Source organism: Lagenorhynchus albirostris, chromosome 5 (assembly GCF_949774975.1).
Source record: "Lagenorhynchus albirostris chromosome 5, mLagAlb1.1, whole genome shotgun sequence".
NCBI lineage: Eukaryota > Metazoa > Chordata > Mammalia > Artiodactyla > Delphinidae > Lagenorhynchus > Lagenorhynchus albirostris.
In genome coordinates this window covers 140,535,054-140,554,489 of record NC_083099.1, presented here as the reverse complement: position 1 = coordinate 140,554,489, position 19,436 = coordinate 140,535,054, and the positions used below count along the sequence as shown (strand labels likewise).

The 19,436-nt window shown below is 37.5% G+C and overlaps 1 protein-coding gene across 1 annotated transcript in view; it reads left to right on the top strand.

Annotated features, from left to right (window-relative positions):
* The window catches only part of DSCAM (DS cell adhesion molecule), a gene marked incomplete at its 5' end in the record, with an annotated part of 743,298 nt that overhangs the window by 407,220 nt on the left and 316,642 nt on the right, over positions 1-19,436 (top strand). The window contains 2 exons of the mRNA XM_060149089.1: positions 9,374-9,652; positions 13,659-13,934. Coding sequence (XP_060005072.1) covers positions 9,374-9,652; positions 13,659-13,934 — 555 coding nt within the window. The remainder of the gene's footprint in view (positions 1-9,373; positions 9,653-13,658; positions 13,935-19,436) is intronic.

Here is a 19,436-nt window from a genome sequence, read left to right as displayed (position 1 = left end):
TGAAATATCCAATAGAAAGTATCAGTACACACTTGATATTTTTTTTAATATGTGATTCCAAGTTCTTTCCCTTTTCAGTGGGCAGTGGGCAACGAAGAGCAACAAGCACCTCTACCACCTAGATCTAGTCTTCTTTAAATATTATTCCCCAATAACAGGGACCATGTTTCCTTGAAAGAACAATGGATTCTTGGTCTGGGACAGGAAACATATAAGATGAGCCTGGAACATAAAAGGGGTCTTGTCACAATTGTATGTATGCATATATATATGTATGTGTATATATATATATATATATATATATATACACACACACACACACACACACACACACACATACACACATGTGTGTATATATAACACACATATGTACATATATATGCTTGCATAATCATTTACATATATACTTACATGTGCACACATACATAGACATTTAATAATAACAAAAGCAATAATAAGAAACTTATTAATCTACTTAGAGGTAACTAAGGCAGACACCAACTCTTGATTTTGATAATTAGTCATTAAAGATAACAACAAAATTTCTTCCTGTTTTTCTTGTAACTACTGTATTTCAAGATAACCAAATAACCCTAGTTCAGGGAGAAAAGTTCTTATTTACAGAATAATTACATCTATTGAATGTGAAAGAAAACAGAAATTTTAAAATTGCCATTTTCAACCCTTAATAAATAACTTAATTCAGACAAACATTATCATCTGAATTTTCTGATCAATTTAGTCTCACTGAGTGTGGGAAAGCAACATGTTATATAGATGCAAAGGGAAAGAAAAACGGTTGAACTTGATCTAGACTATCCTTTACAACTAAATTCCAGTTATAAGGAAAACGGCAATAGAGGAACAGGTTAAATGACACCATGAAGAAAGAAATTCAAAATGTGAGATTTCTTGTAAGATAACTCACCTGGTTTCTTCAATGAGTCAAAGACATGAAAGGAAATAGAAGGAGAGTCTTATCTGAATTAAAAGAGAATCAAGAGCCATAACAACTAAGATCACTGGTAAGGGGGTGTGGCCAAGATGGCAGAGTAGGAAGACCCTGAGCTACCTCTTGCTATGGGCACACCAAAATTAGAACTATTTGCAGAGAAACTGTTGATGAGAATGACCTGAAGACTAGTTTTCCACAATTAAAGAGATAAAGAAGGAACCACAGTGAGCAGGTAAGAAGGGCAGAGACGTGATATAGTCAAGATCACACCTCTGGATAGGCAACCCACAAGGAAGGAGAATCACAATTGCAGAGGTTCTCCCCAAGGAGTGAAGAGTCTGAGCCCCACATCAGGCTTCCTAGCCTGGAGGTCCTGCATCAGGAAGATGAATCCCCAGACTGTCTGTCTTTGAAAGCCAGTGGGGCTTGTATACAGCAGAACAAGAGGGCTGAGGGAAATAGAACTCTCAAAGGGCTCATACAAAATCTCACACACTCTGATACCCAGTGCAGAGGCAGTAATTTGAAAAGAGCCTGGGTCAGACTCACTTGCTGATCTTGGAGAGCCTCCTGCAGAGGCACTAAGCAACTGGGACTCCCCCTGGGGAGATGCTGGTGGCAGCAATTTTGGAGAGCTCATTGTACCATGAGGACACTAGTTCTGGCAAGTGCCTGTTTAGAGTCCTCTCTCTCACCTAGTAGCATTGGAGGCTTACCTACCCATGGACCAGTTGGCAGCACACCTTGCACTCCCCGACCCAGGCTAGCAGCCTGCTGCATGGAGACCCAGCCCCACCCATTAGTGGGGCAGCAACCTCTGCATGAGGCAGGGCCTGCCAGCCAACCAGGCTGGGGTCCAGCCCTGCCTACCAGCACTCCCACAGTAGTGGGCTCAACTACAACAGAAGGGTGCATGCAGCCCACATAAGGGCACCCTTAGAGCATATACCTCTGGTGACCAGAGAAGAGTGTGCTGCTGGGACCCATAGGATGTTTCCTGTATAAGGCCACTTCTCCAAGATCAGGAAATGTAACTGACCTACTTAATACATAGAAATAAAAACAGAGAATTAGACAACATGAGGCAACTGAGGAATATATTGCACACAAAAGAACAAGATAAAATGCCAGAAGAAGAACTAAGTGCAGTGGAGATAACAATCTACCCAATAAAGAGTTCAAGGTAATGATCATAAAAATGCTCAATAAACTCAAGAAAAGAATGGATGAACACAGTGAGAAGTCTAACAAAGAGTTAGAACCAAGCAGAGCTGAAGAATACAATAACTGAAATAACAATACACTAGAAGGAATCAGTAGTAGATTAGATGATTAGCAAACTGGAAGACAGTAATGGAAATTGCTCAAGCTGAACTGAAAAAAGAAAAAAGAATTTAAAAAATGAGGACAGTCTGAGGCCTCCAAGACAACATCAAGCATACTAACGTTCACATTACATGGGCTTCATAAAGAGGAGAGAGAGAGAATGGGGAAGGCAACTTCTTTGAAGAAATAATAGCTGACAACTTTCCTATCCAGGGAAAGTAAACAAATATCTAGGTCCAGGAAGCACAGAGAATCTCAAACAAGGTGAACCAAAGAGATCCATACCAAGACACATTGCAGTTAAAATGGCAAAAATTAAAGATAAAGAGAGAAACTTAAACATAGCAACAGAAAAGAAATTAATTAAGTACAAAGGAACTCCCAGATGACTGTCAGCTCACTTTTCAGAAGAAACTTTGCAGGCCAGAGAGGAGTGGCATTATATATTTAAAGTGATGAAAGGAAAAAAATCAAGAACACTCCACAAAAGGAGAGGTAGAGAGCTTTAGACAAGCAAAAGGTGAAAGATTTCAGCACCCACCAGTAAACCCATTTTACAAGGAATGATAAGGGGACTTCTCTAAGCAAGAAAGAATGTACTGCACCTAGAAACATGAAAATTATGAAAGAAAAATCTCATTGGTAAAGGCAAACATACAGTAAAGATAGTAGATCAGCTACTTATAAAGCAAGTAAAAAGGTTAAAAGATAGAAGCAATAAAATGATTTATATCTACAATAAGTAGTTAAGGGATACACAAAACAAAAAGACATAAAATACAAAGTCATATATGTTAAGCATTGCTAAAAATGCAGGGTTGTTAGAATATGTTCAAACTTAAGAGATCATCAACTTAAAATAATCATATATATATGTGTGTGTATATATATATACACACACATATATATATATATATATGTAGATAGATAGATAGATATCTATTTGGTGACCACAAACCAAAAATCTATAATAGATACACAAAAAAGAGAAAGGAATCCAAACATAACACTAAAGATAGTTACCAAGTCACAAGGGAATAGAGCATAAAAAGAAGAAAGGAACAAAAAAGAACTACAAAACAACCAGAAAACAATTAACAAATGGGAATAAGTACATAACTAATCAAAAGACATAGAGTAGCTGAATGAAAAAAAAACAAAAACCAAAAAAAACAAGACCCATATATATGCTGCCAGCAAGAGACGCACTTCAGATCTAAAGACACACACAGACTGAAAGGGACAAAGAAGGACATTACAAAATGATAAAGAGATCAATCCAAAAAGAAGATATAACAATTGAATCTATGCATCCAGTATAAAATCCCCTAAATATATAAAGCAAATATTAACAAATTTAAAGGGAGAAATTGAGAGCAACACAATAATAGTAGGGGACTTAAATACCCCTCTTACATCAATGGACAGATCATCCAAACAGAAAATCCATAAGGAAAGATTCACCTTAAATGAAACATTAGATCAGATGGGCTTCAGGAAAGATCACACGCTAGGCCACAAAAACAAGTCTCAGTAAATTTAAGATTGAAATCATATCAAGCATCATTTCCAACCACAAGAATATGAGACTACAAATCAACTACAAGAGAAAAAAACTGCAAAAATCACAAACACGTGGCAGCTAAACAATGTGCTACTAAACAACCAATGGGTCACTAAAGAAACCAAAGAGGAAATTTTAAAATATCTGAATACACACAAAAACAAAAACACACAATCCAAAATCTATGAGATACAGCAAAAGCAGTTCTAAGAGGGAAGTTTATAGTGATGCAAGCCTACCTCAAGAAATAAGAAAAATCTCAAATAAACAACCTAACTTTATACTAGAGGAACTAGAAAAAAGAAAAAAAAAAACAAAACCAAAGTTAGTAGAAGGAAAGAGATTATAAAGATCAGAGCAGAAACAAATGCAACAGAAACTAAAAAAATAGAAAAAATCAATAAAAGTAAGGGCTAGTTCTTTGAAAAGATTAAAAAAATATATAAAATTTTAGCCAGACTCATCAAGAACAAAAGAGAGATGTTCCAAATAAATAAAGTCATAAATAAGTGGGGAAAAGTTACAACCAACACCACAGAAATACAAAGGATCATAAGAGATTACCACAATTATACACCAATAAAATGGACAATCTAGAAGAAATGGATAAATTCCTAGAAATGTACAATCTCCCAAGACTGAATCAGGAAGAAATAGGAAATCTAAACAGACTGATTACCATTAATGAAATCAATCAGTAAAAAAACAAACAAACAAACAAAAAAACTTTCAACAAACAAAGTTCCAGGACCAGACAACTTCCCAGTTGAATTCTACCAAACATTTAAAGAAGAGCCAATCCTTCTCAAACTATTCCAAATTTGAATAGGAAGAAATGCCTCCGAACTCATTCTGTGATGCCAGAATCACCCAATCACTCAGATACCAAAACCAGACAAAGACACCACACACACCACACAATTATAGGCCAACATCAAGAATGAATATTGCAAAAATCCTCAATAAAATATTAGCACAAACTGAATTCAACAATACATTAAGAGACATACACCATGATCCATGGGATTTATCCCTGGGATACAAGAATAGTTCAGTATACACAAATCAATCAATGTGACACACTATGTTAACAAATTGAAGAATCAAAATCATATGATTATATCAGTAGAGGCAGAAAAAGCTTTTGAAAAAATTTAATATTCATTTATGATAAAAAAAAAACCTCTTGGGTCTTTCCTGGTGGTGCAGTGGTTAAGAATCCGCCTGCCAACACAGGGATCATGGGTTTGAGCCCTGGTCCAGGAAGATCCCATGTGCCGTGGAGCAACTAAACCCATGTGCCACAACTACTGAGCCTGCGCTCTACAGCCCATGAGCCACAACTACTGCATCCTCATGCCATAACTACTGAAGCCTGAGCACCTAGAGCCTGTGCTCCACAACAAGAGAAGCCACCACAATGAGAAGCCAATGCACCACAATGAAGAGTAGCCCCCACTCACTGCAACTAGAGAAAGCCCGCACATAGCAATGAAGACCCAATGCAGCCAAAAATAAATTAAAAAAAAACCCTCTCAACAAAGTGAGTATAGAGAGAACATACCTCAACATATATATGGCAAGCCCACAGCTAACACCATACTCAACACTGAAAAGCTGAAAGCATTTCCTCTAAGATTAGAAACAAGACAAAAATATTCAAACTCACTCTTTCATTCAACATAGAACTGGAAGTCCAAGCCACAGAAATCAGACAAGAAAAGAAATAAAAGTAATGCAAATTGGAAAGGAAAAAGTAAAACTATCACTGTTTGCAGATGACATGATACTATATACAGAAAAATCCTAAAGATGCCACCAAAAAACTACTAGAACTCATACAAAAAATTTGGTAAAGTTACAGGATACAGAATTAAAATACAGAAATTTCTTGCATTTCTATACATGTAATAACAAACTATTAGAAAGAGAAATTAAGAAAACAATCCCATTTACAAGTGCATCGAGAAAAAAAATACCTAGGAATAAATCTAACCAAGGAGGTAAAAGACTTGTATTCCAAAACCCAGAAGACGTTGATGAAAGAAATTGAAGATGACACAAACAAATGGAAAGACACAACATGCTTATGTCTCAGAAGAATAAATATGATTAAAATGGCCATGTTCCCCATGGCAATCTACAGAATCGTTGCAATTCATATCAAATTACCAATGGCATTTAACATATCTAGAACAAATAATTCTAAAATTTTATGGAAACCAAAGAAACTCTGAATAGTCTAGACAATCCTAAGGAAGAAGAACAAAGCTGGAGGCATATCATGCTCCCTGATTTCAAACTATATTACAGAACTACAGTCATCAAAACAGTATGGTACTGATGCAAAAACAGACACATAGATCAATGGAACAGAATAGGGAGGCCAGAAATGAACCCATACTTCTATGACCAATTAATCTATGACAAAGGTGGCAAGAATATAAAACGGGTAAAAGATAGCCTCTTTGATAAATGATGTTGGGAAAACTGGATACCTACAGGCAAAAGAATCAAACTGGACTACTCTTTCACACCATATACAAAAGTAAATTCAAAATGGATTAAAGACCTAAACTTAAGTCCTGAAACTGTAAAACTCATAGAAGAAAACATAGGCAGTACATTCTTTGACATTGGTCTTAGCAATATTTTTTTAGATCTATCTCCTCAGGCAAGGGAAACAAAAGCAAAAAAATAAATATATGGGAATACATGAAACTAAAAAGCTTTTGTGCAGTGAAGAAAACTATCAACAAAATGAGAAGGTTGCTGAATGGAAGAATATATTTGCAAATGGTATATCTGATAAGGGGTTAATATCCAAAATATGCAAAGAACTCATACAACTCAACATCAAAAAAAAAAAAAAACCTAATTAAAAAATGGGTAGGGCTTCCCTGGTGGCACAGTGGTGAGAGTCCACCTGCCGATGCAGGGGACACGGGTTCGTGCCCCAGTCCGGGAAGATCCCACATGCCGTGGAGCAGCTGGGCCCATGAGCCATGGCCGTGGAGCCTGTGCATACGGAGCCTGTGCTCCGCAGCGGGAGAGGCCACAACAGTGAGAGGCCCACATAACGCAAAAAAACCCCAAAAAACAAAACAAAATAAAAAATGGGTAGAAGACCTGAATAGACATTTTTTTTTTCCCAAGGAAGACATACAGATGGCCAACAGACATACGAAAAGATGCTGAACATCACTCATTATCAGGGAAGTGCAAATCAAAACTACGGTGAGATATCAGTACACATCTCTCAGAATCGCTATTATCAAAAAGTCCACAAATAAAAAGTGTTGGCAAGGATGTGCAAAAAAATGAACCCTCATGCACTGAACAGCCACTATGGAAAACAGTATGGAACTTTTCAAATAATTAAAAATAGAACTACCATATGATCCAGCAGTTCCACTTCTGGGTATTTGAAGAAAACAAAAACACTAATTTGAAAAGGTATATGCACCCCTATATTCATTGCAACATTATTTACAATAACTAAGATATGGAAGCAACCTAAGTGTACATCAGTAGATGAATGGATAAAGAAGATGTGCTATAAATATACAATGAAATATTATTTAGTCCTAAAAAATGAAATCTTGCCATCTGTGAAAACATCGGTGGACATAGAGGGTATTATGCTGAGTGAAATAAGTCAGAGAGAGAAAGACAAATATTGTACTATATGATTTCACTTATGTGTGGAATCTAAAACAACAAATGAATAAACATAACAAAACAGACTCATCAGCACAGAGAACAAATGGGTAGTTGGTGGAGGGGAGGAAGGAAGGGGAATGAAAAGGAAAAAAGGGTAACCATGTGAGGCAATAAATGCTAATTAGCTTGAGTTTGGTGATCATTTCACAAAATATATTTATCTGAAAGCATCACATTTTACACCTTAAGTGTATACAATTTTTGCCAGTTATACCTCAATAAAGCTGGAAAAACATTTGAAAAGGAGACATAACAACAAAATGTTAACTGTAAAACAATCCTGATTTGATTAGCTCAATTATAAAAACAGGAATAATAATATGACTTTTTATCTCATTATGAAACAATGAATGTGGAGTAGATGATAGGTGATACCAAGAGGCTGTTATTACTCTTGTGTGATACTGACATTGTGGTTATACATGAAAACTCTTATTTTCATCAGAGAAGCATTCTAGATAACATAGGTTTTATGACTTGACTCAAGCATGTTGGCACCAAAAGCAAAGGCTATAGAGAAATAAACAGAAGGAGGATAGAAATATTGTGATGCCTGTTGTATCTGGGTGATGACTATATAGGACACATTATATCATTTTCTCTTGTTTTGTGTGAGTTTGCAAATTTTTGTGATAAAAACTGGTTTTTAAAGATGTAGATAAAAAGTTTGAAGACACGGAGATGGAAATTAAATCCAATGTTGTGTGGTTGTACTAAGTCTATGTCTGACCAAATGTCTCCATGAGAGCACGTATCAAGCATCACTTAAATGTAAAAGAAATGTCCCATTCCTTTTTTTGTAAAATAGTTTTATTGAGATTTAATTTACCAACCATAAGCTTCACTCATTTTAAGTATACAATTCAATGATTTTAGTAAATACATAGAGTTATAATCTAATATTAGAACATTATTTTCTACCCAAAAAGATCCCTGCTGCCCATTTGCAGTAAATTCCAATTCCAGCTCTGGGAAACTACTAATCTACTATCTGTCTCTACTGATTTTCATTTTCTGCATATTTCATTTAAGTCAAATCCTGCAGTATATGGCTTTGTATCTGCCTTCTTTCATTTAGCATAATCTTTCTAGGCTTTTTCATGTTGTAACACGTGTCAGTGTTTCACTCTTTTGTATTGCCGAATAGTATGTATGTATATTCACATTTTGTTTATCCATCCACTAAACAATGGTCCTTTGGATTACTTCAGCTTTTTGGCTGTTATGAGTAATCCTGCTATGAACGTTTGTGAACAAGTCTTTGAGTGGACATAGGTTTTCCTTTGTCTAGGGTAGATACCTGGGAGTGGAGCTTTTGGGGCCTTACAGTAAACTGAAGTTTGAACATTTTAAGTAGCTACCAAACTGTTTTCCAAAGTGGCTGCACCATTTTACATTCCCATCAACAATGTATGAAGGTTCTAGTTTCTTCTCCACATCCTCACAAGCCCTTGCTATTGCTTGTGTTTTTTATTATAGCCATCCTAGTGGCTATGAAGTAGTATCTCACTGTGGTTTTAATTTGTGTTACCCTAGTGGCTAATGATACTGAGCATCTTTCCATGTGCTTATCAGTCATTTGTATGTCTTCTTTAGGGATATAACTGCTTCAACCTTTTGTAAATTCTGAGAAAAATAAATTTATATGAATAGTGCTTTTTTCTGTTCATATATATATATATAAAATCTTAAAGATCTGTATCAATAGTTGGAATGATACATAGAATATGAATTATACACGAGGCCCTATGATTCTGAATGACCACTTTAACTCATATCTAATAGGCTTTTCTTTTCTTCTGCAGACCCAGCGAACTCAGCCCCGTCCATACTGGATGGGTTTGATCATCGCAAAGCCATGGCAGGGCAGCGTGTGGAGTTGCCTTGCAAAGCGCTCGGCCACCCCGAGCCAGATTACCGCTGGCTGAAGGACAACATGCCCCTGGAACTTTCTGGAAGGTTCCAGAAGACCGTGACTGGGCTGCTCATTGAGAATGCACGCCCCTCAGACTCAGGCAGCTATGTGTGTGAAGTGTCCAACAGATATGGAACGGCTAAGGTGATAGGCCGCCTGTACGTGAAACGTAAGTTGGATGGTAACTTGCAGCGGTGATGGTGGAGCTCTTGTTACAAGCCGACCTCCGGGCTTTCTCTGTAGCCCCCACGAATCCTCACGGCAGCCCTGCTGAGACCCACAGTAGCCCCATTTTACAGACGAGGAAATTGAGGCTCCAAATTCTCAAGGTTACACAGCTGGAGAGTTGGGAGCCACAGGATATATTTCCAAGATAACATTACCTAGCTGTTGAATTCAGAATGGTCAACCTGTCTGCAAGTCAGTGGAGGGAGAGGGGCAGGGTGGTGCTGTCAGCAAAAGCAGTGGTGATCAGATCAAAGCAGTTGTCCTTGGCCTGTTTCCAGATGCTGCTTTAATTTTCTAAATGGGGCTATTATCAGCTCTATAGAGGGCTGTATATAAGGTTGTTATTATCCAAATATTGGACTTGGACTCAATATTATAGATAATTTAGGCCAAGTATGGTAGACATATCTCATCTCTAACTGATTTGTAGTGACTGATGTGAGGAAGATGTTGAGAAGGACGCCAAAGGTAGACTCGGAAGAAGGAGGGTGTGATTGCAGGGGGAAGCGCTCTAACCTAGTTGAAAAGCCTTAATTTTGCTCATGCAGAAACCAAATCAAAGTGAGTTACTCAAGATCACATGGCCAGAAATGAGTGTCAGAACTCTGGTCAAAATATATGGCTCTCAGTTGCCAGTATGCTATCATACATATCTGTATACATAAAAATTTGATGAACTGAACTGAGCAAACTGAATACGAGTCTGACATTGAAAAGGGAGGCATTTTCTTACCCTGGCTTTTTGCCAGCCTTATGCCTGTTTATGGAACTGCCTCTTCAGTGTCACCCTGGGTGTAGACAGCTTTAGCACAATACCAGCCCAAGTGAGTACATTTGAAATAAATATCCCAATGACTGCCTGGAATCGGCTGTCCAGACTGAGTCCTGCAAATGTCATTCGAACATGCTTAGGCTGAGATTAGAAAGAAAAGGAGGAGAATGTCTGCACAGTTATATTTCAATGGCTGAAGACCCTTGTAGATGAAACAATGCAGCATTGGACAGCCAATGAGAATCACTCCAGTATGCAGGCTCAACACCACCTTTCGTGGCTCCCCAGTTTCTGTTGAATAAAGTTTGTATCTTAGGATAGTATGGAAAGCATCTCAAGTAAAGCTGTACGGTCATACTTCTCATAGTTTTTCTTCAAAAAACCCTACTCCTGTGAGATCCAACTTCTTCCTCTTCTCGTGCAAACCTGTTCCTTCCCTAATTGCAAGTCATGCTGTTCCCTCTCATGTAATGTAAGACGGTCTTCAAGTACCTGAATGTCTAAAACTTCCCATCTTTCTAAGTCTAATGCAGTGCCTCATTCTCAAAACATCCCGTTTCCCTCCTATTTTCTGCTCAAGGCTCAGAGTATTTTATTGCTTTCTCTGTAAAGGCATTTACCACTGTCTACATTTTAAAAGTTATTTGTGGAAAAGTCTTAATTCTGACTGCGCTTGTTTTCATCTTTGTACTCTGCCACATCTGGAAAAGTTCCAGATATGCCTCTATTGCTCCCATCCTGCCTTCTGACTATTCCCTTTGTTTGGTCTCTCTTCTCCAGGCAGAAAGGATGCTCCTGGGTTCCAAAGTCCGAAACTTCTTCTATTCTACCTTGTCTCTTTTCTTTTGGTGCCCTCTTTTATTTTATGGCTTCAAGTTCCTCCCCTCTGAAAACAGCCCTGAATTTGCATGCTAAACCTCAGCCTCCTTGTTGAATGTCAGGTGAGCAGCGTGTCTCCCAGTTTTATATCAGATGCTTAGCTGGCACTTCCAAAGAACAGCATCCCAAACTTCTCTCCATCATCTCTCAACCATTTACCAGCCTCTTGTTATTCTAGACATCTTTCAGCCTCAAACCCTCCAAATGCAAACTTTAAGTCCTGGATCCTCTTTAAGACTTTTCTTTCATGTCTAAGTCCTAGAGATTGTATCTCACTGTGTTTCTCAGCTGTGCTCTCCACCTCCACCCAGTTCTAGATCGAGTTGTTTTGTTTTTTAAATTAATTTTTATTGGAGTAGAGTTGCTTTACAATGCTGTGTTAGTTTCTGCCGTACAGCAAAGTGAATCAGCTATACGTAAACATATATCCCCTCATTTTTGGACTTCCTTCCCATTTAGGTCACCACAGAGCATTGAGTAGAGTTCCCTGTGCTCTACAGTAGGTTCTCATTACTAGATAGAGTTTTAATGGCACCTCAACGAGACATCTGCAATGCCCCTTTGCTGACCAGTTTCCCCACTGTCGTCTGTCCAACACAATATGATCGATGGATTCTCCAAAAAATGTGTTTGTCTATAGCACTTACTTGCTAAAAATTCTAGAAAGCTCTCTTTAGCTCCCTCTGATTTGATTCCAAAATCTGGAGGTCTTTTGTGGTCTTGTCCCAGACTGCCTGTGTAATTTTTCTCCCACTGTTCTCCTTCAGAGACCTTGTGTTGCAACCAAACTGATCCAAAACTCTTCCTGAGACCTGGCACTGCCTCATGCTCTAATTCCTGCAGTTCCCACTCTTTACGAGGCCCTGTCTTCATCCCAGCTGGCCTCAGTTCTATCCATCCTTGATGTCTGAGGACATTCTATCGATCCTCTTCCACACAGTATATGTCTCTAATGGACGCTTTGTGTTACTATCTTCCTTCTTGTACTTGTCTTATCCATCTGGAAGACTGAATTTCTTAAAGACTTCACAATGTGGTGACACAAGAAGTCAGTAATAACTGGGGTAAACAACTGGTTTTTGCCATTTACCTGCTGGATGTATTTGGTTAAATTAATTGATCTCTCGGAATAATCGTTTCTTCTGTAAAATGGAGATGATAACACAAAACTTGCAGGACTGTGGGAAGACTGACCTAACTAATATTCAAAAGATATTTGGTAGCTTTATGGCACATGCTAGTGGCACCACAAATGTTATTCGTGTTTGTCTCACCTGTGGGTTTAACTCCATCCTTGGCATATAGTAGATGTTCAATAAATGCTTATGGCATTCAATTGGGTTTGCTGAATGAAAACATAGGAAGTCAAAGATGAGAGTTACCACCTATCCAAAGAAGTTAGCCTCATTTTAAAGAACAAAACCCTGTTTCATGGCCATGAATCCTAATATCTACCTGCTTTCTTACAGCTGTGTGTTACTGGCCCTGGTTAAGCCACATAGGGGAGGGGAGTGAGTATGTGTGTGTGAGAATGGCCCAGAGCAAACCCATCTGTGCCACGCTGGGAGGCAGCAAATAGGATTTAAATATTCAAATATTTCTGTCCTTGCTGGCAACCAGCACATTGCATTTCTTACTGTCAGTGCGTTAACACTCACATTTACTCAGTGAGAAAGCAATATGACCCATGTCAGTCTATTTGCTATACAGTGAAAGAAGCCCAGAAAAAAAAAAAAAAAAAAAAAAGAAAAACGAATAGTGATGAGGGTGTTCCCTAACAAAATGGTGCACCATGAAATAATACTGAAATAAGAATATATGGAGTGTGTTCTTTTTTAAAGTTCTTTTCTTTTGCTTTTTGCAATGTCATCCCCTACAAAAGCAATAGAAAGATAACAGTCTTAAGAAGAAATTTACTTCAACAGAAAATCTGTACACATTATCACTTACAGCAATTGTACATGGTAAATTAACTGTAAAAAAAATGTTCTTTCTAAATCCCTCTGCTGCCTTAACTCTTGGAGTATTATATGTAGAAGGTCTACCTAGTGCTATTTACAAGTCCCAAATTAAGACTGTATAACTTACATAAAACCTATTAACGTGTCAGCTCAGTTTAATTTCTTTGACTATTCAGTGTCCTGTATGAGGAAAAAACCCACCTTGGCATATTGACAAATGGGCAGAAAGTGCTTGCGAAGATGCCTATGCCTGTCATAAGTCCAGCATGTTGTTGAAATGATCTCTACATGTGTGCTGTTTTCACCTTCTTTTTTTCTCTTCCCCAAAACTCCAGAGCCACTGAAAGCTGCCATCAGCCCCAGGAAAGTTAAAAGCAGCGTGGGCAGCCAGGTGTCCTTGTCCTGCAGCGTGACAGGGAGTGAGGGCCAGGAACTCTCCTGGTACCGAAACGGTGAAGTCGTCAACCCTGGAAAGAATGTCAGGATAACAGGCATCAACCACGAGAACCTTATAATGGATCACATGGTCCGAAGTGACGGGGGCGCGTACCAGTGCTTTGTGCGCAAGGACAAGCTGTCCGCTCAAGACTATGTGCAGGTGGTCCTTGAAGGTCAGTGGGCCCCGTTACAGGGTTCGGCGAAAAAAGAGCCCAAACCCAGAGCCCAAACTCAGGAGCAAGAGTAAAGGGTGAAACACTGCTCTTAACTCACAGTGTTAAGATTTCTGTCTATCTGACCAGCTTATAATTCTACCCTAGTTTTTCAAGCTCAACTGGGCAAATAAAAGAATAAGTTCTGGTGAAATGAACATTGTCTATGGTAGAAGCAACATAAGTAACGTGATTTAACTTAAGGTTAAGTAACATAAATGTTGCCCACTCACGTGTTTAAAGTTACTTGTCAAGATATAGACCTTAGGGCTTCCCTGGTGGTGCGGTGGTTGAGTGTCCGCCTGCCGATGGAGGGGACACGGGTTCGTGCCCCGGTCCAGGAAGATCCCATGTGCTGCAGAGCGGCTGGGCCCGTGAGCCGAGGCTGCTGAGCCTGCGCGTCCGGAGCCTGTGCTCCACAACGGGAGAGGCCACAACAGTGAGAGGCCCGCATACCGCAAGAAAAAAAAAAAAAAAGATATAGACCTTAGAAACTTGAGATTTATGGTTTGGTTGACAATTCATTGTCCTCTAGACCAGGGTTTCTCAGGAGCGCTTGCTTTGGAAGGCTGCTTTATGCACTGTAGGATGTTGCACGGCCTCCCCTCACTAGATGCTAACAGCGCCTTCCTCCAGTGTGACAAACAAAAATGTCTCTAGACATTGCCAGGTGTCCCCTGGAGGGGAAAATAGCTCCCCCAAAATTGATAAGCACAACTTTGGAGGCAACATTTAGAGCAACATTTCAATGTGGTGCTTGGTGGAGTGAAAAAATGGCTTCTGGTTTGTGGGGTTGTCTATTTGGGTCCATAGAGTCACAGATTTAGGTGAATGGAATTTTTGAAGAATTACCTTGTGTTATCATAATAGGTTTTAGGTATGTTATGTTGTTTTCTTTTCTTAACCGCCTGCTGCCTACTTACATCTTCAAGCTTATCAATCATCCAGGGAAAGAAGCTATTAAGGTAGCAGTCAAGCGAGAGACATATGTTTATCACCAGATAATTTAACTAGCTTTTATCTGTGTATTTGCATGTCTTGTTGGAAATTGTGCCTTCTTATATAATTTAAAATTCATCTGTTATCAACTGATTAAAATAACTACATGAGTTTCATATAGCCTAAAGGAGGAAAAAAGAAAATCCATTTATATATGAAAATAAGTTTAAATATCTCTTGATGGTAAGAGGATATGAAACAGGCTTAGAATGACATTCTTATTTTGATTCGAGCATTTCCTTGCAGACAGTGAGCATTTTAAAGCAGAGGCGAAATTAGCTGAAGGCATGGTACTCATATTAAAAGCCTGACACTGTGTTCCACATAATAATTAAGTGCAGACAGTAATCAATTTGCACAGAGCCAGTTTGCTAATGATGATGCCCTGTAGTCCTCACATAGTCACTATTTTTAGATTCTTTGTAGAAAAGGGAGAGATTACCTGTCTAAGGCTGGTTACCTTGGCAACCATCTCCTGTGACGAAGAAAACCTAAAGAGCATATTGATAATCCATAATGATGTTGAAAGAGGTGAGGTTATCAGAGAGTGGCAGCAAGAAAGATTTCAAAGACACTCAGGTCTTACTGGGAAAATAACGTCTGCTTTCATCTCCAAAAAAACCTGTTGCTTGAATAAAAAGAGGGGGCAGAGGAGCATGCTGAGCCTACTTACGGATTTATTTGCTGTATGCCAGGTACCATTTGGGACAAGAAGCTTCACTTTATTTTTTCTCGCCTGAAAAATGATAATGCTAATGTCGCCAAAGAGAGCAGAAATGGAATTACAAATACATTAGCTAGTAACTGCCTTAAAATGCTGTCTAACTAGTATCCTTGTTACGACGTAACCTCCTGTAACAGCTATGGATTAACATGGATTATAAAAACTCACAATACTGTGAACTTAGAATGGCCAATGACATAATGTAGAATCTTGGAATATTTCCTATGAGGACAAAGAAACTGGAAGTTTAAAGAAACTGGAATCTAATAATTATAGCTTCAAGATCAGACCAGAACACCTGGAAAATGGAATCATAAAGAAGAATGAGAACAAGTCCTATTTCTGGAAATGATGGAGTAGCAGGTATCAGACTAACCTGCAAGAAGGTGAAAATTTTGAACTTTGGGAAAAGCAAAACTGTTTGCAGACACTGGGGAAACACCCAGAAGCAGGCAGAAATAATTTCACCCTTGAAAGAAGGGGAAAATATTAGGTGATTTCTACACTAATACCACATTTCCCCTGAGTATATTTTCCATTACTGGTGGGATGGGAAGGTGGGGAAACTAGAACACAAAAAGAAATGCAAAAACTACAGTCTTAATGAGATTGAAATGAATTTTTTTGACTTGTTCTTTTCAACATTTAAAAAAACTATCAATATACATGTCTATATACATCAAAAATAGTCTTCAAAAGTTAAGGCAAAATAAAGATATTTTCAATAAACAAAAGCTTGAAGAATGTTATGCCAGAAGACCTACCTGCACACCAAGAAATGGTAAATGAAGTCATTCAGGGTGAAGAAAATGACCTAAAATGGAAACTCAGATCTACAGCATGAGAGTATGAGAAATGACAAATACGTTAATAAACACTTAGCAAAATTGTTTTCTCTCTTTTAATTTCTTTAAACAGCAATTGACAAATTAAACAACTACGCAATTACAATATTGTGTTATAGAGTTTATAAAATAGATAGAATAACACAGTGGACAGAATATAAATTAAATTCTTTGAAATCATTTGTTGCAAAGTTCCTCCATTTCACATGAAGAATGATAATTTTAACTTTTAATAGATGTGATTAAAATTATATGTACATATACATATGTATAAATTTGCATATACACATTAATGTTAATATATGTATAAATATATATGAAAATGGAAAGGCAAATATGGAATGAGAGAAAATATTTAACACATATATAATGTATAATATATATACACATATGTCTGACAAACATTTTATGTAATTTATATGAGATATCTGACATATACACATGTAAAAGTAAACTTGTACAGACTTGTATATGTTTACATATATACCTTATATCCAATATATATGTATATATTATATATATACTTGTATTCAGTAGACATAAAGAACTCCTACAAATCAATAACAAAGGCAAATAGTCTAACACAAAAATGGAAAAAAGATTTGAGCAGACATTTTAAGAAAGGAAATACACAAATGGCCAATAAGGACAGGAAAACAACATCACTTCCATGGTATTTGTCAAAAACGCAAAACTTGTATCTAATCACCAGGAAATATCAAACTGAATTTGAGCAACTGGCTACAAAGTAACTTCAAACATGTCAAAGTCAAGAAACGCAACAGAGACTGAGGAATGTTGCATATTAAAAGCGACTAAAGACAGATTCTAGGTCCATCCACCTCACTACAAATAACTCAATTTCGTTTCTTTTTATGGCTGAGTAATATTCCATTGTATATATGTGCCACATCTTCTTTATCCGATCATCTGTCGATGGGCATTCAGGTTGCTTCCATGTCCTGGCTGTTGTAAATAGTGCTGCAATGAACATTATGGTACATGTCTTTTTGAATTATGGTTTTTCTCAGGGTAAGGGCAGGAATAAAGGCATAGACATAGAGAATGTACTTGAGGACGTGGCGGGGAGGGGGAAGCTGGGGTGAAGTGAGAGTAGCATCAACATATACACACTACCAAATGTAAAATAGTTAGCTAATGGTAAGCAGCAGCATAGCACAGGGAGATCAACTCAGTGCTTTGTGAACACCTAGAGGGGTGGGGTAGGGAGGGCAGGAGGGAGACGCAAGAGGGAGGGGATATGATGATATACGTATGCATATGGCTGATTCACTTTGTTGTACAACACAAACTAACACAGTATTGTGAAGCAATTATACTCCAATAAAGATCTATTAAAAAGAGAGAGAGAGAGAGAGACTAAGGAGCCACCACAAATAAATGTAAGGTGTAAAACTGATAGAACTTGGGAAAATAGCTGTAAGGGACGTTATTGGTCAATCGGCAGACTTTGCATTAGATAACAGTACCGTTCCAAAGTTACATTTCCTAATTTTTCTGACTGTCCTGCGGTTATGACAGGTTCCATGAGTGTGTAAAGAGGGCACACTCAAACATGGGTTTGAAGCCAAGAACAGGCAAAAGTAATGCGTGGTGATAAAAATCAGAACGTGATCAGCTGTGGTGGGTGAAGAATGATTGAAAGAACCCCTAGCAACTTTGTGGGGTGATGGAAATGGTTTTTATCTTGATCGTTTTGTGGTTACGCAGGTATATATATTTAACAAAATTCATTCTGTTTGTAAGCTTAAGATCTATACATTTAACTGTACGTAAATTTTATCTAAAAAATAAAAGTGTAACTGAAGAAACCTTTCCTAAATAGATAAAAAAAGAGACGAGATTTCAGTGCTTAGTGTAAAAATCAGTGAAAAGAAATTCACAGCTAAACACATCCTGACAAATACATTGAATTGTAAGGTCAAATAAAATAACCTGAACATTCCCAAGCACCAGCAACTGTTTATGTACAAAGAGTAACCATCAGCATCACATGTAACTTCTCTGTAAATTAAATGTAGAGCATGTTGAAGTCATGTCTGCAGTGTTCTATGGGCAAAAGTGCAGGTTCTTTATTTTAATATTATGAAGTTACTTTTGTCATATTTGATAGTAAAAGAAAGATGTTTGCAATCCAAGGACCTTGAAATATGCTACTTATGAATGCATCTGGGGAAAAAAAAAAGTACTTGAAGGCCTTCTCCAGCCTCAAAACATTGAGTTGGAATGAAGAAGTTTCAGGAATTGGAATGAAGATTCAGGAATTTGCAAATGAAAAGATGGTAGAAGGCTCTAGGGAAGCAACCCAGCTCAGGCCACAGAAATAGGCTTCAGGGTTTTGTGGTTATGAATAACTCTTTCTTCAGGGATATTTGAAAATGTTAACACTTACCCTTCTGTGATGGAATTGCAAGATAGCTTCAGTTTTATTTCCAGTTTTTCTTTTGTTAATATATACTTTCAAATTTTTCAGCAATGAATACATATAATTATTATAATTAAAATTAAAAACTAAATAAAAATATGTTAATCATTATCTTTCACTATGGTTAAACCCTTGAAATTAGCACCACAAAATTTTTTTTTAATATCTCCTGCAGCAAGGTTTATTACCAGACTCAGAAATCCTGTTGTATGTGATCACAATCATGTCAAAATGACCTATCTACACCTAGAAAAAAAAAGTGTCACTATGTTGATTTATAGTGCCTGCGGCTGGTAGACCCACTGGTAACTTTTCCTTCTTTTGACTTTCATACATTTTTCTCTCTTTCTTTTCTTTAAAGGAAGCCCATATATATATATATATATATATATATATATATATATATATATATATATATATATACACATATATATATATATATACATATA